General features: G+C 48.6%; 1 protein-coding gene across 1 annotated transcript in view; it reads left to right on the top strand.

The window, feature by feature from the left end:
- Positions 1-225: 225 nt before the first annotated feature.
- Positions 226-20,963, top strand: part of PAPSS1 (3'-phosphoadenosine 5'-phosphosulfate synthase 1) — a gene marked incomplete at its 3' end in the record, with an annotated part of 44,940 nt that continues 24,202 nt past the window's right edge. Inside the window, exons 1-5 of the mRNA XM_084251782.1 lie at positions 226-296; positions 9,751-9,865; positions 12,815-13,050; positions 15,322-15,460; positions 17,111-17,229. Of these exons, the coding sequence (XP_084107908.1) occupies positions 237-296; positions 9,751-9,865; positions 12,815-13,050; positions 15,322-15,460; positions 17,111-17,229 (669 nt within the window). The 5' untranslated portion in view covers positions 226-236. The remainder of the gene's footprint in view (positions 297-9,750; positions 9,866-12,814; positions 13,051-15,321; positions 15,461-17,110; positions 17,230-20,963) is intronic.

Genomic DNA, 20,963 nt, shown 5'->3' with positions numbered 1-20,963 from the left:
CGGGCCCCGCCCCGGCCTTAGCGGCAAGGGGGCGGAGCGTCGTGCGCGCTCGCGTCGCTCGGTCCCGCAGCCCCGGAACCCTTCTCGGGGGCGTGGCCGACGCGGCGCGCCGTCGGAACGTCAGCGCGCGTCGGCCACGGCGCGAGAGGCCCCGCCCCCGCCCCGCCCCCGCCCCGCCCCCGCGGCTCTCCGGCTCGCCGCGGCGCCCAGCACCACGCCCGCGCGCGCTCTGCGGCATGGAGGGCCCCGGCAGCCTGTGCAAGAAAGTCAAGCTGAGCAACAACGCGCAGAACTGGGTGAGTCGGCGCGGGGGAGGGCGCCGCGGGGCCGCCGCCTCCCGCCCGCGCCTCTGCATCCTCGCGGGCGGCACCCGAGGCCGCGCGCCCGGGCGGGGCGGGGTGCTGCAGGGCGCGGGGCCGGCGGGGCGCGCGCCCCTGCGGGGTCCCGGCTCCCGGAGAGCGGGGCGCCGCCGCGGGGCGTCTGCGGGGCCGGCATCCCCGCCTGGGAGCGGCCCGAGCCCCCGCAGGGGCCCGGAGGTCTGAGGAGGCGGCGCGGCCTCTGGGTTTTCTCGGCTGTGCCCGCGCAGTTCGCCCGGGTTCGGGTCCGTGTCCGTTTCTTTCCCTCGCCGAGCTTCAGCGTTGGAGGGAGGGGACCCAACAATGTGGCCATTCACGAGTCCAGGCTGCCCGGACTGAGGTTCTTTGTGACTCGGTGTGGAACGGCAGTGTCTGCACCGCGGCGCCTGAGCCTGGGCTCCGGGGCGCTCAGGTGTGGGGAGGCTGAGGGCGGGGGAAGTTTAGCCACCACTGTCAGTTGGCTCTGAGGGTCGAGGGCTGTGCCCTCAAGGCTTCCTTCCTTAATTTTTTTTTTTTTTTTTTTGATAAGAAACAGCCGCCAGCGAAGATTTTGTAATTGCAGTGGCGAGTTGGGGGAGGTGGTGTCCCACTTTGGAGTCCGGAGAGAAACTGGTTTTAGGTTCAGATGAAAATTTGTATTTCACAGAACAAGAGTAGGAGGTTTCCATGCAGCCTAGCAAATCATTACCCTTGGTGAGTCACCAAAAAAAGAAGGGGGGGGGGGGAAGAAGAGGAGGAAGCTATTTCAGGCAAATGTTGATTAGAAGTCATTCATTTAGCCAGTCTGGCGTTACCAAGAATTCTCAGCTGGTTCCTTTCTCCTTTTAGTTGCTTAATTCTTCTTAGGTGCTAAGGAGGGAAAGGAGAGGAAAGGTGAAGTAAACTCGGGGAAGAGCACTGGGCTGGGCGGCTGAGCTGGTGGCTGGTTCCAGGTCTGCCTTTTCTGGCAGTGTGATCTTGACTTGACTTCAAGCTGACTGGAATGAATTTGAAAAGTAGCATGTCCCCACTTCAAGCCTGTTACCTTGAGGAATTTGTTGGTTAGGGAAGGTTGGCTAAGTGAGGGTACTTGCAAAATTGGTTGCACCATCCACAACTCATTAACTATTCTACGTGTCAGTGAAGAGCACATTCTTTGTAGAAACCAGCAGTGCCGATGGAATGGATGAAAACTGCCGCTGTCTACCTTCCTTGCTCAAGGCCTGGTTGGGTTGTAAGTGGCATGTGCCGGGAGGATGGAATATATCAGCACTGAGCGCAGGGGATGGTGTGAAACGCAAGTTTTATCGTAATTTAGAGGGATTAGTTTAGCCAGGGTGTTTTGGAGGAGGGTTTATGAAGGAGAAGTGGAGAAGTGTGCTAAGATTTCTGAAACAGAGGGGAACTGTAGGAATAAGGGCTGGGGATAAGAATTAATGTCATGATTTTTCTCTCCAGGAACAATGAAGACACTGTTTGCTACTCTGGAGAGTTTTTGTTGAGAAGTGCAGATACGCTTGAATTCGGTCAGAGGGACTGGATTATGCAGTTGTCAAAGTTTGACTGCTCAGTTAAGTCTTGATTCTGTGGGAGATTTGGAGAACTCTAGAATTTTTAATTTTCTGTGCCTTGTCAGAGACAAAGATCCTTCTTCTTTAGCACTCGCATATTTAAGTCAGCTGATAGGCACCTTTCAAGTTCCAGCAGAGATGAAAGTGGTGTTCTGGGGAGCCTAGCTGGGTCTGCTGGAAGAACAAGATGCTGTCAGAGCCCAGAGGAGGGAGCCCTGGAGGACAGACAGGGGAGTGTTGGGGTTGACAGGAGCCCATAGGTTTAAAGGATGCCAAGACTGAGTACTGCTTTAGGGGTTTTTGTTACTGATATTGATCTATCCTGTGGACTCATGGCTGTTGATCCACACTATTAATCCAGTGTGAGGGTATGACAGGCCAGGTTAAGATGGGAGTGGGAATTGCAGAGTGGACATGTCAAAAGCACTGCAGGGAGAGAAAGAAGGACCTGACTCGGCTTAGGACGGAAACGTGAGGGAAATTAGGAGTTGATCCTGAGGATTTAATCCTAGGAAACAGAGAAAGGTTCTGCCATAGAGGGAAGTACAGAGGTAGGTGGGGGCTGGGTTGATAGAGAGGACAATTAAACCTCATCATCAAGGAACAGCGTATTCTGTGCCAGGTACAGTTCACGGTGTTTTTCCTAAATGACTTGGAATGTTTGCAGCATCTCTGATTGGGCATTCTGGGGGGACACTGGCACTGTGGAGCTGACTGCCAGGGCTTCGCGGGTAACCTTTGTCAGTGAGATAACTTCTCTGTCCCTCGGTTGACTGTCTATAAAATGGCAGCAATAGCCTCACAGCAGCTAATCTGCAAAACACACTTAGAACAGTGTGTGGCGTCATCCGTGGTGTGGGTTCTCTCTACCGGTGAGTTATCCTCCTTGTTAGAATTAGTGTCTTCATGTTATAGATGAAGAAACAGAGCCATGGAGATGTCAAGGAGCTTGTTCGTGGTGGATCCAGTTTCACACATGCTGCGTGCAAGGGGGCAGCCTCAGGAAGCTAGAATATGGAGTAGAGGCATCCACTAGGACGAGCCACACCTGTGACTTGCAGCGTTCTGGAGGTCACACTAAAAGACTACAAAGGAACAGGTTAAAATAAATTTGAGTGATTTATGTGACCCAGTATGTATCTGTAGTTGCTTCATTTCAATGTAAATGTCAGTTTAATGCTATCAGAATCAATATGAAATTAGTAACGAATCTGACTTGTGTGCATGTTCACACGTTATTCAGATGAGGCACATTTCACATCCACAGTGGGCAGGTGTGGACACCAGCACTGTCGGGATTGAGTTAGGTTAAGTTTGGACACGAAGACTGGATGGTTGAACTTGATTTAGAGAATATAAAGAGAGAGAAATGAGAGACCAGAGACCTAAAATTTAATTTGGGGTAATAGCTCCTGTGAAGGAGCTGGGAAAAGAAGTGGGTTCAAGGAGCTATGGGCCAGGAGAGGGGCGAATGGAGTGTTAGGCACTGGGAACAGTCAATAGTCCCGGAAGCTATATGGCTGCAGGAACAGTGGAGAGAAATTGGGAATGACCTTGGCGCTTAGCCCCTCCCCAGCCCAAGCTGATAAAACCCCTCCCCAGCCCATCTGATAAAGCTCATCACAATGAGCTAGCCATCGGGCGCCAGGGTGTTGGCCCTTGGCCGTGTGCTGGCCGGCTTCAGGAAATGTGGGCCCTCTGGGGTCAGACTCCGTGTCCTTTGCTGCGGCCCTACACTCAGTGGGGGCTGACTCCCTTGCCTGGGCCTGCCTCGCTCACAGTGCACACAGCGGTCGCAACTCTGCCTCGCATTCATTCTCACTCTGGGGTGCCTTTCCAGCCCCTCTCCCTGCGCTCTGGAATGGCCAGAGCTCAGTGTCTCCTGCCCCAGCTGGCCTTCCACATGGTACTCTTCCTGGTTCCACAAAAGCCTGGCCTTCCGCCTGGCTGCCTGTTCCCCATCACATGCTGAATTCATATCATCGTGGGCTGTCGCACCATCTCCGTGGGACCCTCGTGTCTACACTGCACCTGGGTTGGTTGCATTCACTATCACAGTCGTGTGCAGCCTTGCTTCGTTGGAGATGGTGGGTGTCTATGCAGAGCCCCTTTTCCTGCACAGCAGGGGTAAGGGCAGGGTGCAGTGTCAGAGTGGGTGCTGCTCATCTCAAAGCCTCAGATAACATGAGTACTTTAGGTCAGCTTAAGTTACAGAGAAAGTTCCATACAGGGTAGGATTCGTGTTATACGCTCCACCGCCTGTGTGATCTGGGACGTGTTACCTAATCCCCTCTGTGCCTCAGTATTCTCAAATAGAAAACGTGGATGATGAAACATCCCCTAGAGTAGAGATAATAGTACAAACCTCGTAGGATTATGGTGATGTCTAAATAAGCTTTCTGTTACAGCTTGATGGTGTCTGGTATGGTGCTAGAACTATTGAAGTTCTTGTTGTCATTTATTCATTCATCAAACATTTAACACCTACATTGTACCTACTTTTCATCCAAGGGCCTGGGATGCAATGGTAAAAAGCCAGAAAAGGCTCCTGCTTTTATGGCTACTGCATTCATCCTGCCAGGGAGTGAATGAAAAAGCAAATCAATAAATGAATGAGTCTGTTTTCCCTTTTACCAGTTCCATCTTTTCCGAACAACAGTTTGTCCCTTACGCAGTTAGATACCTTCCATACAAAGCCAGCAGCCCGTTCTGGATTTGGCAGAAGACTGAGGTGTGGCACAGAAATGAACCAGACAGCAGGCACTGAACTCGCAGCACATGAAAGGCAAGCATGAGGCACGTGTGTTTCTCCAGAGTGTTGGCCTGGCTGTGGTCCGGCCATGTCCCTCTCCCTGTGCACATGTGGGAGATGCTGCTGGGACTATCCTAGCGAGGGCGGCCACCTGGACTTGTACCAGGAATATGCTCTTGATGTTGCCTGAAAACAATGACAAGCTGAGAGCAGGATCTGATCTTTATCTCTTTGTCTTCTTCCCCTAAATTTTTCTCATCATTTTTATCTCCAGTATCTAAAAGGGATCACTGAGCAAGTACTGAATGAATAAGCCCTTTCATCAGCCTCATTTTGCCTTCTAGGTATTCCCCAGGGCTGGGCTTCCCAACAGGAGGTCATCAGGGGCCCTGCCACTAATGGTATTGCTATTTAAAAATATCCAGTATATAAATATTAAATGTTCTTTGGTTTTTAAAAACAATCTTTGGAGAATGCTTTGTATAGGCAGGGCACGCCCTTGAGAGTTGCTGGCGATCCACAGGCCTGGCTTGGTAGTAACTCAGTTCTGGTTCTGGTTCTGGTTTGGGAGGCCAGGGATGGGGCCTGGTTTGCAGCCAGCTCTTGCCGGTGTCGCTGCCATCTCATTTCCTGGTGGCCCGATGTCATGTGGAGTCTATTCGAGGTCCTTCGCACACTCCAGCAGTGTGGTCTTCCCTTCTGCTCTTGGTCTTGGCCTTGATATTTAATTCAGATATTTAATTCACCTGCTCAGAATGTTCAGGTGAATTTCAATCGTCAGTGTGATCTGCAGGTTTCTTCTCTTGCTTCTCTACCTCTTCTTCAGTTGAACTGCCTTGTCTTCTACCTTCTCCTCCATGTTAGTTAGGTCTTGGGATGTGAAAGAAATGTGCCTGCTGGCATTTCAGGGGTACTTGTGGGGAGCAGTGCACTGTTCAGCGGTCACTTTGGGGTGGTGGGGTGGGCAGAGGTGTTGAGTTGAGAATTACGTGTGTTAGGTGTACACTTTGTACTTTTACTGAAATGCAGATTTCTCCATAAAACCATCCTAAACTCACAAGCATCATAGTCTATCAATGACATTATGGGAGAATTTGCTGCCTAGGGAAGTGGATGAAATGGCAAAGCAGCCCGTGTGGAAGTGAAGGTGAGTCCATAAGGGAGCTCTGGCCACTTGTGTGGGGGAGACAGAGGTGTGTGGAATGTGTGGAGAAGGTCCACCACGCACATCAGGCTGAGGGATGTTAACCTAGTGAGAGTCACTTGGCCCTGAACGTCGGCAGTGAAGGGCCACTACGACATGCATTTTCCAGTGCCGCTAGACTGAAGGTCCTGAGTGTCAGTCGTGGCTTCATTTGCAAGTTATACAGAGAAAACAGACTGTACTTTTAAATAAATGCCTGCTGGCTAAATTTTACTGAGCTCTGACGAGGCACAAGAGAAGACACAGGCTGTTCCGGAACACAGAGGACGGGAACTCTCCGTCCCTGTCCGCCAGGGAGGCCACAGTGTAGCCGCACCCTCAAGGACCGAGTGGTCCGTGGATGAGAAAGGCGTGCTGTGGGCTGTGCATCTTGCTGTCCCGACGGGTGGATGAGCAACAAGCTGAGGAGACACTCGCCGAGTCTCCTGGACCTTCAGGAAAGAAGCAGCAGCTGGTTTCTTCCCCTGTGGGTACAAGCTCCTTGCCCATGGGTCCAAGCTCCCCATCCAGCATCCTGCCAGCTGGCATGTAGTCGGGAGGAAATAACTCCCTCTTCACTGCAGTGAGTCACTCATGTCATGTCTTCCCTGCGTAATTATCAGAAGGATTTGCCTGGAGTGGGTGGAAGAGGAAGGGGAAGGGGAAATAGGGGGAGTCGAGTAGAAGAGTCTCAGACTCTACAAGGCAGATTCTCAGTGGAATTCAGGCTGCCTCCCTCCCTACCCCCCCACCTGGTGATTCCAGTTGTTAAAACTTTTTGATGTGTTCTGAAAAACTGGTTGGTAGGAGGTTGTGACAGATATTTTAAGATTTTTAATATGAAAAATATCAAACATCCATAAGCAATAAGCCTCGTACCCATGTAAGGGGGAGACTGCCATGATTGTTACCAGGCTGCTTTTGTTTTTTTGTTATTTATTTATTGTTAAGATTTATTTATTCATGCATACAAGAACCAGGGTACAGGCCAGGTGCGCGGGAGGGTGAGAGGATTCACCAGAGACAGAGCAGGGAACAGAACAGGCAGACTGACGAAATACACTGCTGAGGGGAGCAGCGGGCGAGAAACAGGAGAGGCCTGCCCCGACATGTGGTTATCTCCCTTGCTGGCGCGGATCGAACCCGTGCTGTAGAGGCTGTGGACAGCTTCATAGCGCTGCTCTCAACTGCCTGTGCCACCAGGGGAGCCCCACCAGGCTGTTTTTAAATGCAGCAGGTAAGTAACTGCAGAGAGCATTCTTTTCTACCAATTAAAAGACTCTGCTACCCTTTATTTTCTCAGTCATATTGTAACAGGGTGGTCCCCAGGAAAGGGGGAAGTTTCAGGTTCCCTGCCCCACCCAAGGGAGGGTGGAGCTGAGCAGGGAGAGGAGAAGCTGCAGAAGAGACTGAGGAAGGAAGCAGGATGGAGCCAGGAGACCTGGAGGAGGCGCATGGAGCCTAGAGACACGTGAAGAAACTGCACTTGTCTTTTGGTCGTGGACTGGGTGACACAGATGTGGGTGAGACCCGTGGGGAGGTGACAATGGCAGTTTTTATCTTGATGTTGATTTTGTTCTTTTCTTTTCGGGCTTGTCTGGTTGTTTCTGACCCTTTTCTGGGGTCCCCACTGGAAGATGCTTTAACCATTTTAACATTTTTTCCCTGTGATTTTGATATATTTGCTACCTTGTTTTAGCCAATGCTCCAAATTTTTTTCTTTTGGCTTGTATAATGGACTATTTTTAAGTAATGAAACTGTCATACTGGACATTCATGGACAATGCTGCTGACTAATTGTTGCTTCTCTTACACACATTGTAACCCTGAAAAAAGACTGTCTCCTAAGACTACACCCTGAGATTTGTGCCACCATAGATATGGTGGAATAAAAATGAAAAGGGGGGATTGTAACAGGGTGGTCCCCAGGAAAGGGGGAAGTTCCAGGTTCCCTGCCCCACCCAAGGGAGGGTGGAGCTGAGCAGGGAGAGGAGAAGCTGCAGAAGAGACTGAGGAAGGAAGCAGGATGGAGCCAGGAGACACGTGAAGAAACTGCGCTTGTCTTTTGGTCGTGGACTGGGTGACACAGATGTGGGTGAGACCCATGGGGAGGTGACAATGGCAGCTTTTATCTTGATGTTGATTTTGTTCTTTTCTTTTCGGGCTTGTCTGGTTGTTTCTGACCCTTTTCTGTGGGTCCCCACTGGACGATGCTTTAGATTTGGGGCAGGCTTTGGGGCCTTGTTCTGGGCCGATCCCATATGGATGGAGTTTTACCCACGAGGGGACAGGTAACTTTGGGTGCCTGATTTAGAAACTAGACTCTTTGCCTTTCCTGTATTGTTTCCTTATTAAAGTTCCTTCCCATTAAAGTCTCCTATGTTTTGTGTTGATGCGCAGAACCCATTTAGAATAGGCAGGTTTGCGGGGTTTGGGCTGCCCCTCTCCCTGCCCTATAACAATATCCTCAGCAGCTTATAGCTTCTCAGATAGTTTTTATCCATTCCATTCAACTTAAAAGAAAAGCAAAGATGTTTCATAGGGCCAAAATTAATGAAAATTCATTGCATGCATTTTTCTCCTGTGTAAAAGCAAGGTAACTTGGGGAAAGATCTCAAAAGAAAATGAGGACGTCAAACAGGTTCTGCAAGTGCAGCAGCTGACTTTCTCCCTGCTCCCACACCCCTGGCCCAGACAGCCTTTGACCTTCCTGTTCCCACCACCTCCACCCCCTTAGCAGCCATTGAGCGCCCTGCTCCCACTAACCGCTGCAGCCACTGAGCTCCCCTTTCCTCTCCAGTGTGTGTGTGGAGTGGGGGCGGGGGGGGGCTTGGAATGTCTGTGCCTGAAACACTGGGTTTTGTTTAACATCTTGGAAATACAGAGCTCGAGAGTTCACTTTGCTTTATCAGTTTACTGAAAGAAAAAAATAAAAAGGGTTGGGAACCCTGTGCTATCCTTTTTCTTAGCTGGTTACTGAACTTTAATTTCCTGTGAGTATAGAACCGGCAGCAGATTTGTTTGCTCACAGGGTAACTCTATTTGGAGAACAAGCAGACTGTTCTCCAGAGGGCCTGCACCCTTTCGCATCCCCACCCACACCCAGGTGAGCATTCGGTTTCTCCATGTCCTTCCCAGCACTGGGGATGTGGGTCTTTTTGGTGATAACTTGCATCGGGGTGTACAGTGGCATCCCCTTCTAGTTAAGATTTGCATTCACTGAGGGCTGCTTATTCATCATTTGTATTTTTTTTGGGAGAAGTGTCTTTTCATCGCCTTTGAGCCCTGCGTCATTTTATACACCTTTTACAAAGAAGAAAATCTGGGACAACAGCAGTTGTATTTCTCCTTTCTGGTGGAATAGCCACAAATAATTAACCATGCACTTTGCATCCTGCTTTTCAGGGCCTGCAGTGGCCTTCCCTGCCCTCTAGGTGCCTGCTCCACATCCTCCTGTAGAGACCTCTGGCCTCTTTTTCCATGTCCTCCTGTTTGATCTTCTGCAGTGCCCGTGCCACTCTCTGATAGCACCACTGAGTTTTATTGGTTTATTGCTTTGTCTTCCCCAGTGGAATGTAAGCTTAGGAGGGCAGGACCCTGTTCTGTTCATAGGGTGTGCTCCAAGCCCCCCATCGACAGTGCTTGAGTGAAGGGGTGACTGAAGGAGAAGATGACTCCTAGTTCTGGGGATTCGTCTTGCATTGACATCCTCACCCCTCACCTGTGAAACCACTGTAAGAGCTCTGTGTCCTTGTATGGCAGTGAGGGGTGAATTAATTGGTGCATGTGAAGCACTGAAAACCACGGCCAATGGTGTGACATGGGGTAGTGACTGTCTACAAGTGACCAGGTATAAAGTTGTAATGGGTAAAGACTTCAAGTGAACCAGAAATCTCTCTTTTTTCCTAGGGGATGCAGAGAGCAACTAACGTCACCTATCAAGCCCACCATGTCAGCAGGAACAAGAGAGGCCAGGTGGTGGGGACCAGAGGTGGCTTTCGAGGTTGCACCGTTTGGCTGACAGGTACGGTGAGAGAGAAACCAGTTTTTTGCAAAAGCAGTGTTTACAGACACCCTGAATGAGGAGTCAGCCTGTGACATCTGAGCTTTGTTCTGCTATCTGAGATATCAAAACATAACTGATGAAGTTGCTTAGTACCAGATTTCCTTTTAGTGATTCCTTTGATTTGTTAGCATACTTACTGTTCAAACAGGATTAGCCAGAATGCGTCTTTTTTTTTTTTTTTTAAAGATTCATTTATCCATGCGCACAAAAACTGGGGTACAGGCCAGAAGTACGGGGTGTGAGAGGATTCATCAGCGACAGAGCAGGTAACAGAACAGGCAGACCAACTGAAAGACACTGCTGAGGGGAGCAGCGGGCGAGTCAGGAGAGGTCTGCTGTGCCATGTGGGCAGCTCCCTGGCTGGGGATCGAACTCATGCTGCCATGGCTGTGGATAGCTTTATAGGTTGCATCTTAACCCCTTGTACCACCAGGGAGGCCCCCCAGAATGCATCTTAAAAGTACTTTCTAGATGAAACCACATTATAGTCTACAAACTTCTGCATGTTTAAGACACCTGGATCCTTCGCTCAAGAAACTCTCATAAACCACATGAAGAGAAACAGCAGCAAGGAATTTTACATAATCAACTTCTTTTTATGTATTGAAGTGACATTGTTTGATGACATATTCAATTTTCTCTTTCAGATTTTGCTTTGGCAACTGACTGCTTCTTGGTTTGCTTTCCCAGTCCTCTGGGTTCACCTCAACAGGGGTCAGAGGGCACATGAGCCAGATGTTGGATGTGGCTTTAAATATGATGGATACTTTCATTGCTAGGAATGGTGTTTAAAAATTTGCTGTACCCTCCCCCCATCTCCCCTCCCCCCCGCCATTACCCACTAAGACTTTATCCTATTTATTTTCCCCCCAACATCATTTACAAAAAATGGTGTTCTCATTTTCAGTATTTTTCCTAAGTGACATCTTTCAGTTGTAGGTAGGTCTGTGTTTCTGTACGAAAGAGGGAGAATGGCTTGGCACTCACTAGCTCACCTTCAGTTCTTCGGCATGTCCACTCAGGAGCTCCGTCTATGAGTCGAGTTCTAATCTGTCTGTCACGGGGGACCTCTGGCTATTTAACAGCTGGCTCATAGCCTTTTCTCACCAGCATGGACAATCACACAGGGTCAACTTCCCTGCAGTCTGCTGGCCACGGATGCGTGCTACGGCCCCCCAGACTCCGGGGCCAGGGCTTGGCTGCTACCTCTTGCCACTGTCACACAGTTTGAGAACTTGCAGGCTGGCAACGGTGATGCAGGCCTCTTTGGGAAATGCAGTCTGCTGTACTCACACTAGTGGAGCTTAAACCCATAAGACAGCTCACTCAGCGATCCTCTCACGGCCCTGCCCGCTTTTCTACTTGTTTCCGTTAGTCTTCTGTGCCAGCACCTCTTCTTTCCAGAGCATCAGCATGTTAACCTTCAGGATTTGACTTCTCGCCTCATAACTGCCATTGCTGTGGAGTCTGTAGCTTTGCACATGCGCCAAGGTGCCAGGTTGTCACTGTGTGTCAATGTCCGTTTCCTTTTCCTTCACTTCTCCTTGTTTAGTGACTCAGCGTGGCTGGTGCAGGAAGGTGAGTGGAGCAGTGGGCATTCTCCCAGGTCAGCTATTGCACATTGAAGCCTGGAGAGGCAGTCAGTGAGAGGTACTGGCCCCGGGATGTTCAGGGGGCCTCTGATACGTCACTTAGTGTTGTTACCAAGTCATGTTCTTGTTGACCCTGTGCACAGAGATTGATGCCCTGGCCATGTGAGAAAACAAGCAGCTTTGTTGCAAATCTGTTGACAAGGAAGTAGGCCATCAACCCAAATCTAACTCCCTGTGATGATGTTCTACAGGTTTTCAGGGACTAGGGTTGAGAATATCGGAATTAAATTTTCCTGGCTGGTAAGCTGATAGGAGGAAAGAAATGTGGTCTTGACTGAAGTTCATTGGCTAGTATTCAAGCTGTTCATTTATGGGGAGTAGGAAGAGGCTTTTCTTCAGTTTTGAATTTTGGGCCCCTCACCTCGGGTAACCCCTTGCTCAGGTTTGCAGTCACCTCTATCTGGCCTTGGAGCTCAGCTCAATTGAATCACACCTGTTTACTCACACTGGGTCTCCTGCCGAATAGGCCCAGGCTCTGCTGACTGTGAAAGTTGAGCCCAGACAGAAACTTTGATAGCTTTTTATTCTTTCTTTTGTGCTTTAGCGTCTGAGAGCAATTTAACCATTTAGCCTCAGTTGCTTTTTTCTTTTCTCTTTCTTCCCTCACTAGAAATAACTGTGTCTTCAATTTGGCATGCCACTTTAGAATAGTGGCGACAAGAAGACATGTCTTCTTGTAGGGGCCTCCCCTGGTGGCACACACAGTTGAGCGCAGTGCTGTGAAGCTGTCCGCAGCCTCTGCAGCGCGAGTTTGATCCCGGCTGGCCGGCGAGAATCCCACATGGTGCACAGACCTCTCCTGACTCGCCCGCTGCTCCCCTCAGCAGTGTATTTCACTCAGTCTGCCTGTTCTGTTCCCAGCTCTGTCTCTGGTGAATCCTCTCACCCTCCCATGCATCTGGCCTGTACCCTGGTTCTTGCATGCGTTAATAAATAAATCTTTAAAAAAAAAAAAAAAAGACAAAGTGACTAAATACCCAGTTACATCTGCTATTAAAATTGGTTAAGCCTTTGAAATCCAGGGATTTCTAGGAGTCCTTTGGGCGTAGGCAAGAATGATTAAAAGTATAAGTGCTTATTCTATTTAAGTACCATGATTGTTCTAGCTTGGAGACAAACCTTCCGGAGAATATTGGTCACAAGTGTCACCAAGGGGCTGTTGTGACTAACGGTCACGCCTCAGCTGGTGATTGAAATGCTGTTACTCTGTCATTCTCCTGCTTGATGTGGAATTTGTTTGGACTGTTCGTGGCAGGCTTGTCCGGCGCGGGGAAGACCACGGTGAGCATGGCGTTGGAGGAGTACTTGGTGTGTCACGGCATCCCCTGCTACACTTTGGATGGGGACAACATTCGTCAAGGTCTCAATAAAAACCTTGGCTTCAGCCCGGAAGACAGGGAGGAGAATGTTCGGCGCATTGCGGAGGTGGCCAAGCTGTTTGCAGATGCCGGCCTGGTGTGCATTACGAGCTTCATATCTCCTTACACTCAGGTGTGCTGCCACTTTCAGAGTCAATTTACTTATGGTATAGCATGTCATAAGCCTTCCCCCAGAGTATAACCAGGATTATTGATGTCAAGCCAGTAGCTAAATTATTTCGAGTGGCCTTTTCAATCCATAAACTTGTAGTAGCTACTCTGCATGGAGCAGGTGCCCGGGGGTGGGGGTGGAGGTGTGTCTTGTTTAAAGCTCCCAGTGTCTGATGTACATGCAGTAAGTAATAGCACCGTTCTGGTGCTGTGCCTTAAGTTTAGATGGTGACTGGGGTGTTTTAAAAACAAAAACAACATTTGAGCTATAAGATATACAGATAAATATCAGCTCGAGAGCTAATCATACAGGTTCATTTAATTGAACATGCAGGAGTCCTAGAAGGTTCTGTGAGGACTAGCCACTTCTCATTTTCCTGAATTGTTGAGACTGTTCATCATTTTAAAGTATCTGGGTAAGACGTCGGAAGAGAACATGAGTTCTTGACTCCTGGGAGAGAGAACATTGTCACAGTGGTGGGCTGCCAAGGAAGTCATCCTTGTAAGCCTCTGGGCTCTTCTCCAGCTGGACAAGTCATCGAAGCAGCATCAGGCGGCTTAGCAAAGGAAAAAAATAACAACATGCATATGCAGAATTCACATGGTTGCAAATTCCAAAAAATAATGGAGAGGACCAGGGATATTTATCCTGGATTTAGGGTCTGGAGTGGCAAGGACCGAGAGGAGGAGACATCACAGGACAGACTAGGACGGGGTGACCTCATCCTTGTTCTGAGATAGACAGCATTTCAGATAGAGGGCTGTTCACTTGCTAAACCGACAACCATGAGGCCTTCCAAACCGCATTCTTCTAGATGTCTCTTCTAGGACTTAGACAAGTGCAGAGGCTTCTCCCAGCCTTCAGGGCCCTCCCTGCTCAAAACACTCTGCATTCTTGAAGTAGAATTGGCAAGCCTCTGTCTCCCCTCAGGGAAGCCGACTCAGGGTACCTTGGGCAAACCTGACTGATCCCACATTGGTAATACGGTGGTGTATATTCTTGTACCTTCGCACCTCTTGGGAAGGGGGAAAGTTAAGGCTTGATCTGGAGGGCTGTCAGCTAAGATCCAGTATCTGAAAGAATAACCTTGGTCTGCTTTTTGGCCCCTCTGGCCATAAGGTGGAGCAAAATTTGTGTTACTACAACATCAGCCATCAACTCAGGAATCTGTGCCCTGCAGCATTATTTGTAATAGCTGGAGTGTGTGGGAACCCAGTGCCCACCGAGAGAGGAGGGGACCCACACAGCGGGATACTCTCAGCCACAGGAGAGGCGGGACACGCCATTCACAAGGAATTGGGGGGTGACGTGTGGTAAAGCAGATCAGAGAGCTAAAGAAAATTGTATGGTTTGACATAAGAGAACAAAATAAAGGATGAAAGTTGATGAACTGATAAAGCAGAATAATCATAAACTAGCGGGCACTGGTAACTGAAGTGAGATTTCTGAACTTAAGAGAGAGGGGAGAGGGAGAAAACTTTGAAGGGGCAGGTGGTGGGGAAAAATAAAGAATATCACAAGAAAGAAAGTATGCAGCCCCTAATGTGAGAATCTTTTTTTTTTTTTTTTTAAGATTTATTTATTTATACAAGAACCAGGGTACAGGCCAGATGTGCGGTAGGGTGAGAGGATTCACCAGAGATAGAGCAGGGAGCAGAACAGGCAGACTGACTGAAATACACTGCTGAGGGGAGCAGTGGGCGATACAGGAGAGGTCTGCTGCGCCATGTGGGTTGCTCCATGGCCGGCAGGGATCGAATCGGTGCTGCAGAGGCTACGGATAGCTTCACAGCGCTGCGCTCAACCTGCTGCGCCACCAGGGAAGCCCTGATGTGAGAATCTTAATAGTCTAGTAAGGGAAACTCAGATCAGACAGAAGGGACACTTGTCAGCTGCTATAGTGAAATAGGCACAGTCTCTCATGAATTGGTTTGAAGGGTCTCACCTGTTGTCGGTTTTTCCTGGAGCCCTGAAGGTGACTTCTGAAGAATGGCTGTGCCCCCTATCTCGGATTTGGGGTACAGTATACCATTTCAAAATTGAATGTAGAAGGGGTGTAGTAAGCTGTAATGATTTCTTGGATGTTCTTTGTTTATGTTTCAAACTATATTTATTTTGCCTTAATGTGCTTTCCACTCACTCTGCTGGAAAGCACTGTTGCTTCTCAGGATGTCGGGGACGTGTGGCGGGTGGAAGAGCTTCTGTCACATCACTGTGCCTCTTTTTCCCAAGGACCGCAACAACGCCAGGCAGATCCACGAGGGCGCCAGCTTGCCTTTCTTCGAAGTGTTTGTGGATGCTCCTCTGCATGTATGTGAACAGAGGGATGTGAAAGGACTCTACAAAAAGGCCCGGGCTGGAGAAATTAAAGGTGAGCGAGACTTTTTCCCAGCTCCTCTTTGCTCCAGCATTTTATCTATTTTATCCTGCCACATCTCAGACGGATCCCTTTTCCAAGCAGTTGGGGGAATGGGGCAGCTTGAGCGCCTGAGGCAGCTTTGTCCTCACACTGAGGGATCTCTGGCTGGTGAGCATCGTTGCTCAGGTGGGAATCCTTGTGAGACAGATTTTGGGGCCAGTGGGAACCCTGCTGCGTGTAATGTGGTGCCTGGCATTAGACTGGGTATCACTTGCTGGCTGCTACCACTTTTCTTTTCCCAGTGAAAATGGAAGAAGTTCCACACTTATGGGAAAGGTGCCTGAATTAGAAGCATCTTGAGGGTGGGGACCATGTCTTTTTCTTATTTCCAGTATATCCCAGTGCTCGCTGTCTCTCATGCATTCTCTGGATGCTTGCTGAGTTGGACTGAGTTTACACATCATGGATGACATCAAAAAAGATGCAGCTCACTGTGTAGGTTTCACAGTCTGCACCCAGACTGCGGCGTGACTGTGACACGCACTTGCACGTAGAAGGGACATTGATAAATACTCTATCTCCTGGGCTTCCTTCGACAGTAGTCCTGTTCTGGTGGTGGTAATAGAGACAGAGGACCTGTCAGCATTAAAAAAAGGCCACAGGTGGATAGCTTAGTCAGTGTCCCTCAGGGACCAGTGACTCACCTGGGGACTCTAGCAGGGACAGGGAACACCTGGGACTGTCACAGAAGCTCCTGGGGTCTGTGTGTGACACTCAGCATCTGGCCCCAGGAGAAGGAGGGCGATGTTTGAGTCCTAGGCAGGTCCCACCTGCATGGGGAAGTCGGCTGCCTCAGGCAAGGCTGATGGCCTGTCATGTGGGCCTGTCATGTCTACCTGTCAGGCCTGCAGTTTCTCTTCTGAGGAAGAACAGGCTGCCTGAGCTGAAGGTTTGTGACAATGGCGGGAATCCGCTTAGCCCTGTAACTGCCTACGGCCAGCCTGCACTTGAGTTTTTTCAGAAAGGCGGTTTGGCCAAGAGAAGTGAAATGAGGCACCCAGGATCCTGAAGGCGAACTCTTTTGCTTATTTTAATGGTAGTTGATTTTGTTGTTTTTTGCTAGGCTGTGTTGGTGAGGGAGGCATGTCTTGCCCAGCCGGTGTACTACTCCTGGGCATTTTTATCGTGAACATTTTTGTATCTTTAGAAGGTATCACAGGCCAGGGGCAAAGCAAATCCTGGTGATGCTGAGTACCTGTCTTTGTTGCCCAACACGGAGGGCCTGTTGTATGTGAGCTGAGGTGTGTTTAGGCAGAAACACGCGTGAACTCCTGTTCTGGTCAGTTGGCAGGACTTTGGAGACCAGGGGCTCCCTGGAAGCTCACCCTTGTCCCCTCCAGGCGCCGTCGTGCTGTGCACACTAGTTCTGAGTTGGTGGCAGCTCGATCAAATGGAGCTACTGTGAGTAAAGACAATCAGCTCCACAATTAAAGAGGAAACCAATGCCGAATTGGAAATCTCTTCCCAGAGTGGAGTTCTAGTCCTGCAGCCTGCACCTTAGGGGGCCGCAGGGGTTCAGACCATCCACATCATGTAGCAGGACTGCAGGGACACTCAGGCCTAAGGTAATCTCCGTTTCCACCCCTGTTCTATCTTGCGCAGGTTTTACCGGCATCGATTCGGAGTATGAGAAACCAGAGGCGCCCGAGCTGGTGCTGAAAACGGACTCCTGCGATGTCAACGACTGTGTCCAGCAGGTCGTGGAGCTTCTGCAGGAACGGGTGAGAGCAGGCCCAGGCGCCACCAGGAAATCGCCAGCCCCTCCCACCAAAGGGGGTGGTGGCAGGGAGTGATGTTGCTGTTTTCAGTCTGATGCTCACAGCTATCCCAGGCTTCATGAACCATGGGAGGCTAGAGAACCAAACCATCTTTTATTTTACCCATCATTTTGCCACGCATGCACCTAATAAAGTTCAGCCTGGAGTATTCAACTCGGCACGATTCCCTTCTTTAAGTTGGGGAACATCAGGTAGGTCACTTTGCGTAGACATTTCAAGCGCCCAGATTTTCGCGGTGGCATTGAGATGATATCCAGGATGTCGTGTCGGGGGCGGTAAGGTCAGGACGCGGGCCCTGTCTCTGCTTCCTGAGCGTGAGGAAACAGAAAGGGACTTGACCCTGCACAGAGTGCTCAGGCCCGTGGATGATGGCGACTCAGTTTAGTGCAGTCTCGGGCTTTAGAGGTTATTTCCTTTTCCTCTGCTCCTTCCACACTCCCAGTTCTTGGGATTACACAGGTTGCTCAGTTAGGGGAGGATCTTGCCTTCATGTGGGGGTCAGCAGGTACTGTCTCCTGGGCGCTCCCCTGAGTTCTTGGTGTGCTGCAAGCCTCCTGATGCACACAGTTGGTGCCACATTAGTGTCTGGGCTCCCAGGTCCATCAACCCGCACACCAGTCCACACTCGTCTTAAAGGAGTCTCAGATTATCTGAGCTGCCACCTTTTTCCTGCCTTGACTGCAGCCATCCGCTTCCTAGGCTCCGCGGGAGGGAAGCAGTTCACACGTCTGGTCTTTTCCTGGTGGGGCTCGCAGCTTTCGGGTCAGCGGCAGACCTGGCTCTAGCACCTCAGCTCTGTGACGGCCTCGCGCCGTGCGTGGCCCTCCCATGTGCCGACTATCTTCTTAGTAGGTGCTGCTCTATGATGAAGTCTGTTTAATTTTCAGCCAATTGTCTATTTTTATTCTACTTTTACTCTGTTGGGGCTGTTTATAGTTTTTTTTTTTTTTTTGTAAATTTGTGAGAAATTAGTGCTAATTTTTGGTCATTTTCATTGAAACTGTTTCCAGTATTTTTCCTTTTGATTCTAATTGTGGTTTTGTTCGTATTTTTTTTCCTACAGTGAACGTACACACATACATATATATTTTTTTCTTGAGATTTTCCATATCAGTGGAAAATCAGTCACATAATTTTATTTTCTGTTAGTTTGGATAATCTATTTTTACTTCTAACTTTGGATTCTTAAGTGTTACAAAATCTCAGAAACATGCACACATGTAATCTTGTGTCTAACTGGGCGCTTGTGCCTCTCTGAAGCCATTTTGTGGACTGTAGGTGATTGCCAGGAGTTCAGACACGATAAGGGGTTGTTGGATTTTCCATGTGATGAATGACTGCAGGTACCTCCCTTCTTACATTATTTTCTTCCTTCAATTCTTAATTTCTTTGGGGCCCAATTTTTTAGAATATCATCCTTTGGGTTTTACATTTTACCTATATAGGGGCTATTTTTTTTTTTTTTTTTGGATTGAGGACAGATGATTATGATGTTTAAAAAAAAATCTTTATTTTGAGAAAATTTTGCAACTCTTTTGTAAGTCTAAAAATACATTCTGCCAATCAGCTTCTTCTTAAGTTGATATCCTCTGTGACCAGAGAGCTTTCTCAAAACTGAGAAATGAACCTTGGTAGGATGCTATAAACTGAAGCCAGACTTAGTTGGAGTTCTCAAGTCTTCCACTTATGTCCTTTCCTGTTTCAAGCTTCAGTTGAGGATTCCACACTGTTTAGAGTTAATTTGGTTTATAACAAGATTCTGTAAAATGAGAATACTGCCTTGCGGTGTCTGTAGTGAGCAAGCAGCCTTTGCATCTTTTATTCCCCCTACTGGTTGAAAATGAGGTGAACTGCCACTGCGTGGTGTGTGTTCACTCAACACCTTTTCCCCTTCTCGGGCCCCTCCTCCAGCTCTGACGCCTTTCGTGTAGCCCAGGCTTGTCTGATACATTGTCTTTCTACAGTGTAGTTTAGTCCCTCCCTTTTCCTAGTCTAAGATGTCGATTAATCTTCGCACTTTACAGATTCAGGGTGATTTGTATCGAAGCATCTATCTCCACAGTTCGTTTCTGAGTCGCATGCTTTCTTTCTTTCTTTTTCATTTATTTATTTATTTATTTATTTATTTATTTATTTATTTATTTATTTATCTATCTATTTATTTTTTAATAGAGGCATGTTTTATTTATTTGTTTGCTGGTTTGTTTGTTTGTTTTGTTTATACAAGCACTGGGTACAGTCAGAAGCGCGGGAGGGTGAGGAAATTCACCAGAGCCAGAGCGGGGAGCAGAGCAGGCAGAAGGACCTAAGTACACTGCTGAGGGGAGCAGCGGGCGGCAGGAGAGGTCTGCGCGCCATGTGGGACCCTCCTCCGGTGGCCGGGGAGCAGCCGGGGATCGAACCAGCACCGCAGAGGCCGCGGGCAGCTTCGCAACCCAGCGCTCAACCGCTGCGCCACCGGGGAGGCCCTGAGTCGCATGCTTTCTAATCACTTTCCTGAGGCATCCCACCTCGGTGTTTACTTCCCGAGTCTCTGGGAGCTTGTTAATGCCTTGCTCCTAGTCATTTGCCCCATTGAACGATTATATGAGTCACTCCTCCTTTTATACAGATGCTGGTCTCTGTATCTACTGGAAAATCTGATGATTAGACACTTTCATTCAAGGTTTGAGAAAGAGGTATAGATGAGAAGCTGACAGTAGTCGGTACTTACTTTAAGGGACATACCTGTAGCACTTTTAAAATAATTGTTTCGTTACAATTTGGGCGGAAGTGACTTTTCTCCTAGTTCAGCTTCTGACCAGCTCTTCTTGGAATTACTGTGGTGGTTTCCCGACTATCACAGCTATTTATGTTTCCTGTTTTAGCCACAGAGTAAACCTATGAAGTATTTCAGAGCCACTAAGTCACTGGCTCGTGGGCATGCAGGATTCTCCGCATAGGCCTCCAGGGGTATGAAGTCCCAGGATGCGTTTTCATATAACTGACTTTTACTTTCAAGAGTATTCTCATTTTTAGGCCTCCCGGGTGGCACAGCAGTTGAGTGCTGGGTTGCAAAGCTGCCCACAGCTTATGCAGCGCCGGTTTGATCCTGGCCACTGGGTGAGGGTCCCACATGGCGCGCAGACCTCTCCTGCCGCCTGCTGCTCCCCTCAGCAGTGTACTTCGTCAGTCTGCCTATTCTGCTCTCCACTCTGTCTCTGGTGAATTCTCTCACCCTCCCGTGCTTCTGACTATACCCAGTGCTTATATGGATGAATAAATAGATCTTTTAAAAAAAAAAAAAAAAAAAAAGAAAGGAAATTGCTAGTTCCAAACACTTATAAGTGTAAAAAAAATCTTAAAAAAAAAAGTATTCTCATTTTCCCCTTATTAATGCATAAATACATTAATAATTCTTAAAGAGCAGGATTCTTAAAAACAAAAAAAAAACACCAAACACCCACAATCCCAGTGCCACACCTGAAAATTAAAATTAATCAGTCCTTAATAATTCCTTACTATTGTCAGACACCCAATCAGTGCTGACATTTCTCTGCTTAGTTTGCGATTTCTGTTTTATGCTGTGAGTCTGTGCAAATTGGGATTCACTTTACCCTTCCATCTTTTTTGTCTTTTTGTTCTGCTCCTTATGTATTTATGTCTTAAAGAATTGCCTACATTTTGATTTTACTGGT

The sequence above is a fragment of the Talpa europaea genome, assembly GCF_964194135.1.
Source record: "Talpa europaea genome assembly, chromosome: 13".
NCBI lineage: Eukaryota > Metazoa > Chordata > Mammalia > Eulipotyphla > Talpidae > Talpa > Talpa europaea.
The sequence above is the reverse complement of the archived record's forward strand: the minus strand, read 5'-3'. Positions and strand labels throughout refer to the sequence as shown.